At 36.8% G+C, this 7,923-nt stretch overlaps 1 protein-coding gene across 1 annotated transcript in view; it reads right to left on the bottom strand.

The window, feature by feature from the left end:
* LOC107681582 (protein FAM188A-like) overlaps window positions 1–7,923 on the bottom strand; it is a 52,444-nt gene that overhangs the window by 34,228 nt on the left and 10,293 nt on the right. Inside the window, exons 7-10 of the mRNA XM_016477894.1 lie at window positions 7,060–7,133; window positions 6,799–6,878; window positions 6,455–6,525; window positions 2,367–2,447 (exon numbers count right to left, since the gene is read on the bottom strand). Of these exons, the coding sequence (XP_016333380.1) occupies window positions 2,367–2,447; window positions 6,455–6,525; window positions 6,799–6,878; window positions 7,060–7,133 (306 nt within the window). The remainder of the gene's footprint in view (window positions 1–2,366; window positions 2,448–6,454; window positions 6,526–6,798; window positions 6,879–7,059; window positions 7,134–7,923) is intronic.

Below are 7,923 nucleotides of genomic sequence, written 5' to 3'. Positions count from 1 at the left end.
GGAGGGCCGGTGTCCTGCAGAGTTTAGCTCCAACCCTAATCAAACACACCTGAAGCAGCTAATCAAGGTCTTACTAAGGCATACTAGAAACTTCCAAGCAGGTGTGTTGAGGCAAGCGGGAGCTGTTTGTGCATTTATACTAAATGTATTTAGACTACTGTTTTTCATATAAATTCCTAGAAACCATATAGTTACATATTTATGATGATAATGAGGTGCTATATGTGTGGTTTTAACTGTATGCTACTATGGAAGACCAAAGGTCTTTTAATAAAACTCAAACAGTCAGAATAATTAAATTTCACCATATAAAAATGAGGCTGTTAAAGTTTTTACAGATGTTACCGTTTTTGATAATGAACATAAATTTACATTTGCATCCTAACACAAGCTACTGTCAAATGTGCATTTCTAAGAGACCAAAAAAAAAATATATATATAGAGCAGGGGTGCCCACACTCGGTCCTGGAGGGAGCTAAACTCTGCAGCACACCGGCCCTCCAGGACCGAGTTTGGGCACCCCTGATATAGAGTAATATTATTAATATAGCAGCCTGCACTGCAAACTGTGCTGAAGATAGGCTACACACATCAAAGTCAGGCAACAAACCTGCTTCATGATTTGAAACAAAAGCACTCATTACAACATGCAGAAACTAGGAAATTAATTTTTCTATTAAGATATTTATTTTGTTAAGGAAAAATGACTGGAAAAGTGAAGAATTCAAGTGTTTGTCATGTTCTGACCATAAAGAGTAGTTTAAAACCACAATTAAAGGTCTGGTTTCTACAGCTTTCAATTAGGAGCAAATATCTGCCTTTAAACTTGTAAGAAATAAAGATTTGGAATTTATTGTGATAATTATCGATATCGACTGATATGAAAAATTTTACTGTGATAATTTTTTGCCCATATTGCCCACCCCTACTTTAAGCCATGAGAAGTCATGCATTACAGTGACTTTACCATTGTTAAGGGAGATGTTAGGCATGACAAATTAAAATGGCGACAACGGCAATATGATAAAAAACACAACTGTCACCATTTCAATTGCTTATACTTACAGTCTGAAGACGAAAACATACCCATATCCCCAAGTATTAAACCTCAGGGCATAACATGCCTCATACGATTTGTGCTGTTGACATGAATGAAAACTCAAAAAGTGCAGCCTGAGGTGTGCTATTACTTTTCCAAGCAATGGGATGAGGGTTTTCAACTGGGCAACAATAAAATGGCTGAAAAAAAAAAACCCACTGAAAGATGGACCCAGGCCATATCTAGGGACCAAAATACCACAGAGACATGGAGTGATCTCTTTTGACACTGGCCAGTGAGCAAGTACCTATAACAGTCCAACAACCATATGGCAAATAGGGCTGGGCGATATGGCCAAAAATATTATCACAATATTTTTCCCATATCATATGATATTGATTAAAATCCACAGAGTAAGCTACCTTTTAATTTAGGGCCCCATAAAATTAATTTGATTTTCCCCTAAATTCTGTGTTTTCCATTTAATTTTTTTCTGGAGTCTGTATTTTATGATTTAATACAAATTTATCATCAAAAATTGTGTTTAACGAAATTAATCAAACTAATCAAACTAATTGATAAAACTTTAACAATTTAAACAATCATTAATCAAAGGAAAATTTAATGATTCATTTACAAAACAACATTGCATTTTTTGTCAAAAGAGATGCTACACAACAGAACTGCATAAACTAAAACACAGATGACACTGTGAACACACTGTTGTCAGGTTTATTTCTGTTGTGACAGGCTTTCAGTTTAATCCATACAGAGTAAACATGTCCAAAGCTTATCATCGTTAACAACATAAATTTCATGATCTTAATAAAATTATAAAATTTACCAGTCAACCCTAACGGCAACACTCTGGAAGGCCATGGAATCAGCATATACAGTTCTCACATCCATCATAAGGACGTGCTTTAACACCAAGTACTACAGTTATATGAACTGACATTTCCACTCAGACCCAAGATACACCTCACATTAGCCATCTCTCTCTGTGAGCATGTTGGAGTGTCAAATCTGACCGTATGCCGCGTGGGCTGAAGCCAGGACACACCACACTGGATGCCTTATAAGTCCAAAAATGTTTCTGCCTCTCATCATCCATCCCATACTCCCCCTCTCTTTGTTCTTTTCTCTTCCAAAAGATGTCTAAAGCACTAAATCTATTTGCTAGCACATTCTTCAGTTTTTGATTCTTCACTCAATAACGAAATAAAAGAAAAGCAAACTGCCAGACTGTTTCGGATAAGAAAGAGAGAGAGAGAGAGAGAGTGGAAGAGTGAGGGAAGGAAGAAAGGAGCTTATTTTCTTAACTCACCTTAGTAAAGAATACTGAGAGATGAGTCTCACTGCCAAGGATCCAAATAGGGAATTTTGGAGATTTGAGAAACGCACCAACCTTTAAAAGCAGAAAAAAGAAACAGCAGTTGAGCGCCAATCTCCATACCAATGCCATGATGGCCTGGCCAGCCACATTCCAGAACCATCACAAACAGGTTGATTCACTGCAATAAGATGATTGGTAATACTTATAGGAACGGCCAACTATTCAATCATTCAGCTTATGAAAATGTTTTGAAGCCATTTTACACCCAAACACTAGAATGTTTACTATAACTGATTATGAACGGTTGATTGTATTATGTGAACACTGAAACATGTTCTACATCAGAGGCGGGGAACATCAACTCCTGGCTATATATGGCCCCAGAGACCATTTAAACAGCCTTGCAAGGCCATTTAAAATGTAGTTTAAAACGTATAAAAATAAAAAAGTATAAAAATAGCCCTGATTTTATTATAAAAAATGAAAAATTTTAATTTAAAATAACTATCAAGATATAAAATATAAATAAATATAATATTTCTCATTTTTAAAAATGTAACAATGTTATAAAATATAAATAAATATAATATTTCTCATTTTTAAAAATGTAACAATGTTATAAAATATAAATAAATATAATATTTCTCATTTTTAAAAATGTAACAATGTTTACTTCTCTGATGTGTCATCACAAGCATGCACAGAATCAGCTCATTTCAATCCACAATTTAAAATGACTACGGTCAAGAAAATAAAGGTGAATGCATTTTCAGCCATTGCATTAAATGTAAGTTATGCTTATACTTCGGCCGTCAATGTTCCACGACAGTCCGCACAATGCAATTTTTGTCATCAGAAGCGTCTGCTATTGTACGCAGACCGTCCATGGATGCAAAAATCAGGCTGTGCGTGGACAGTCCGCATACAACAGCGCAGGCGCAAGATGAATGTTAAGATGTTACTGCGGACATACAGTGGAAATCAAATTTTTTTCTGAAATATTATTAATCTTCCTTGCTCAAAATATAAAGGAATATCAGCTGTGGGTATATCACTTTTCTACTGTACTAACATGTTTGACAAAATAATTAAGGCATTTCAACAAAAACTTTTATTTTGTGGAAAATACAGTGATCAAAATTAGAGAGCAGTAACCACTGCAGCACAATGCACTGGTGTGATCTTTGTCCACTTTTCTTCCAGTCTCTTCCATAGTTCGGCAACTGTAGTGGGTTACTTAGCCATAACTTTGCCGTCAAGGATTTTCCAGAGATTTTCAATCTGGTTTAGATTAGGACTCTGGGCCAGCCATTTAATTATTTCAATGTTCCTAGCTTCAAGTAACTGCTTTATATGTTTTGCAGTGTGACGGGGACATTGTCTTGCATGAAAATTGCAGGCTGATTGGGAGATGCTTGCAGGGAAGAAACTGCATGTTGCTGAAGGAGGTTCTGATAAACATTTACATTCACCTGCCATGTAACTGTATAAGAGGCCCAACTCCTGCTGCACAAAACAAACCTGCCCCCAAACCATGACACTTCCTCCTCTACCTTTCACTGACTTCTTTACGCACTCGGGGTTCAGTCTTTCCCCAGTTTGACACCGAACATGTTTCCCATCACACTCAAATAAATTAAACTTGCTCTCATCACTAATGCCAATTTCACACAACAGGATTTTAAGCCCGATTTGCAAGTCAACGAGCTTGTCTACAGGCCAGGCTGTGATCGGGTGCAAATCAGTGGGTAATCAGCACTGTGTAATTTTTATGTGTGAACTACTCAATAACGTATCAAAGAGGCTCACCGACGCCAAACAAATATCTAGCATGCTAAATATTTGGACCAGTCGGCCAACTCGACATCCTGTGGTGTTCAGGTGTCGCAACGAGCAACAGCCAATGAGAGAGCAAGACATGTGTTTTCGTGACAAAATGTGGTTTGGGGACCGTATGGAGTCGTTGGGTGACAGAGTTGTTGTCAGCTCATGTAGTGTGTGACACCCTGTTGCAGATCATTTACATAGTGTCACGTAGTGTGAACAACAAAACAACTTCAAGACAGACAGTAAGTCATGTAGTCTGAATAGCACAGCAATCTGCCCATGTTTAAATTCGTGTAGTCTGAACTAGGCTTAAAGTTGGACCAGTTCTCCTCTCTCCACACAGCATGCTCCTCAGCAAAGGTGAGTCCAGCCTTTTAATTATTTTTGCTGATGAGGATTCGCCACTGCAGTGTGCTGTCAGTCCGACTTCTCTTAAACATGCTGAGACAGATTCTTAGCCTGTTCAGCACTGAACTGGTGAGCATTTTCAGCATTGGGTTTGTCATATAATTCAAGAAATTAGCACCAGGTGCCAGATTAACACCAATAACTTGGAGGTATCTGTAAGTGTTTTCTAATTTTGAGTGCTTTTTCAAATATCTCATTTAAGTTTTTTATACTGTGCTTCAGAATACAATTTATGAAGCATGCTTAAAAAAAACTGCCCTTCTACTCCTGTTAGGATAACGTCAAATAGGACTATACAGTGACCTTGTAATTTAGGAAATTGTAGGTTGTTCTCTAATTTTGATCTCTAATGTATGTTATTGCATACTTATTTACACATATATATATATATATATATAACTTACTGACCCCACACTTTTGAACGGCAGTGTACATGAACGGGTCTTATGAAAAAGGTTCCCCACCCCTGATCTACATACAAACGTTGCACACACACAAACTACATCCATCAATCAAAACCAAATTAAAACGGAATGAGATGAGAGTCAGCAGTTTAACACAAGCCTGCAGAATATTCAAGAACACGGAGTTCAAAGTGTAGCTCTGCACACTCTGCCTACAGCTCGATCTCCAGCAGTGCATCCAAACACTGAAAGCCCTCACACTCAGCTCACATCACTCAACAGGTGAGCATCAGCAGCAGATTTGGGTGGGAAGGTGTTTCAGGGGTATGCGGATTAAAAGGATCATGAATATTGTGATGGGGACTCGGATGGTTCTAAATATGAGGCGATACATTTCTGCATTCCTCTAGTCCAAACACAGCTCACTGCACATATCCTGAAGCTCTGCTTAGTACAGTGCCATTCCAAACAAAGCAGCTTCTAAATTACTTTCTCCACAGGTTAAAACAATAGAGCCATTCCTGCCCAGGCTCATAAAACATACAGGATGTGCAGGTGCCAGATCTCTGATGTTCGCCCTTTAGAGGGCAACACATTAGTTAGGGAGCAGGGAAGCATTTAGCTTCTGAAATAATAAATAAATAAATACTACTAACTGCATAATTTAAGGACAGTTTCATTTCTCCTCCTGAAATGCTGGACAAATGAAAATATATTTAGATTTACTGACTGCTAGGTTGAGTATGCACAGAATATATTTAGTGCTTATTATTGGCAAGACGTGATTTGCAGGATGTGATGACATACTTAAATAAAACAACAATACAAAGTAAACCAAAGTAGAACACTTTATCTGATTTATATGAAGTCTCCCTTGAAACATGATAGATGGCATTTGTTTAACAGTGAAGCATGCTGGGTAATGATGCTTTGCTAAAAAAAATGTTAGGAAAAAAAAAAGAAAATCGAGAAATAAAGGAAATATAAAAATAAATGGTAAACAGAAGACAAAAAAGGAAGGACATGACCAAAAAGAAAAAAAGACAATAAGAAAATAAACAGGCCACAGAATTTCCCTTGTACTACGCAGAATTTCCGTAATTGTTTTATGTGCGAGAACAAACCTAGTGAATGTTTGTTCCCAATCATAAACATTCTTCAAGAACCAAAAAAAAAAAATTTGCAAAATAGTCTGACAGAGTGACGACTCTGACACCGGTCTGTTCAATGCAGTCAATATTTCAGTAGATTATTATGTTGCATTACATTTCACAAATTCCCTGTGAGATGTACAGCTGGAAAACAGCAAAACCACGAAGAAACTGTGAGCTTTGGCATCTGGACACTCTGCATCTTTCAAGCAAAACTTACTTGATTTATCAACACAGCAGACTATAGTATTGTAAGCTCCTGTGAGGGTGCTAATGAGTAGACACCCACCTTGCAATAGCGCAGAGACTCCATTAGTGTGAGGAAGCCAACAGACGCCTGCTGATGAATGCCACGAAGCTCTAGAAAAAACAAAAACCTGAATAATTAAACTCCTCTATCAACTGTACAAAAATGAACAGTCTAATATAAAGCACTCTTTGAAACCTAAAGACCTTAGCATTTTCTCAGCAAGCATTTTTTTTAAGTGTGCTAAAGCTTGAGCAAAACATTAGATAATGCTGCCATCAAGTGGTCTGCAAATGCAGGACAACTGTGACCTACTGTAACTCAAGAGTTATTTCAAACAAACAGCATGTCAACACATTAATATTCAGTAAAAATATGAAGCATACTCATTCCAGAACATTCTCTATCACCGTCCCACACGTTAGACACAGCATGCCCCGTCACCAGAAGGTTGATTAGACTTTGGCTAAAAAGTATAAAAAAAAAAAAAAAAAAAACACGTAACAAAACAGTCAGCATTCACTATAAATGTAGTTTATGGTGCATTATAGATAAATCTATCAGATTCACAATCCAACTAGAACAGCTGCCTAGAAGTCACGATCAAATATAATGCTAAGAACTTGAACTCCCATCATGCATTTTACCTGCCGTGGCCATACACGGGGTCAATCAGAGGTTCAGAGGTGTCTTCAATCTCATTCTTTATGTTCTCAATTCCCTTCAAGTCAGACCATAAAAACAAACACAGAAACACGGATGAGCATGGCTGGCAAATGATACACTACAAAGGGCACAATTTGCCATTTGTACACTATTGTTCAAAAGCGTGGAGTATTTTTTTTCTGTTGGCTGCTGAAAATTCTAAAATAATTTATTTATAATTTTAAATTGTATTTAAATTAATATAAAACAATTAGTTTAAATGGTATTAATATTACAGTTTTTTTTTTCAATTGCTAACATCCCTTTGTCCAATCTATAGTCACATTTTCAAAACTCTAAACACAATTAGCACATCTGTTTGTTGTGACCATACCATTAACACAATTCATGTTGATTTCACACAATATTCTGTCAATTAACACGTTTCTAAAATGCTTACATTTTCATTTTACACAAGCTTACCCCATACCAAAATCATGGATCTTTCTTATCTTTTTTACAAATGCTTAAACACAGCATGACAGAAATGAAGACCTAATGTTCCAAACTTTAAATATAGCGTATAGACTCAGCTTCTGAAACAACAGCAGCTTAAAAGAGCTGATAAAAATTATTTTAATTACTAATAATTGAGAAATAGCTGATTCCAATCTTAATGAATAATTCCAAGTCTTTCCATTACATGGCCATGCATGCACAATAAAAAAGGCATTCTCTGGATTGGTTTTGTTCAAAACAATGCAAACAACAAAGAAAATATCTGGATGTGGGAGAGTAGTTGGACCAGGACTGTCTGGTTTGGTTCAGCTACAAAATCAGACATCAAGAGACTACAACGGACAGTC

The sequence above is a fragment of the Sinocyclocheilus anshuiensis genome, unplaced genomic scaffold (genome assembly GCF_001515605.1).
Source record: "Sinocyclocheilus anshuiensis isolate Anshui unplaced genomic scaffold, SAMN03320099.WGS_v1.1 scaffold2178, whole genome shotgun sequence".
NCBI classification, from domain to species: Eukaryota; Metazoa; Chordata; class Actinopteri; order Cypriniformes; family Cyprinidae; genus Sinocyclocheilus; species Sinocyclocheilus anshuiensis.
Note: the sequence above shows the minus strand (reverse complement) of the source record. Positions and strands in the feature narration are given on the sequence as shown.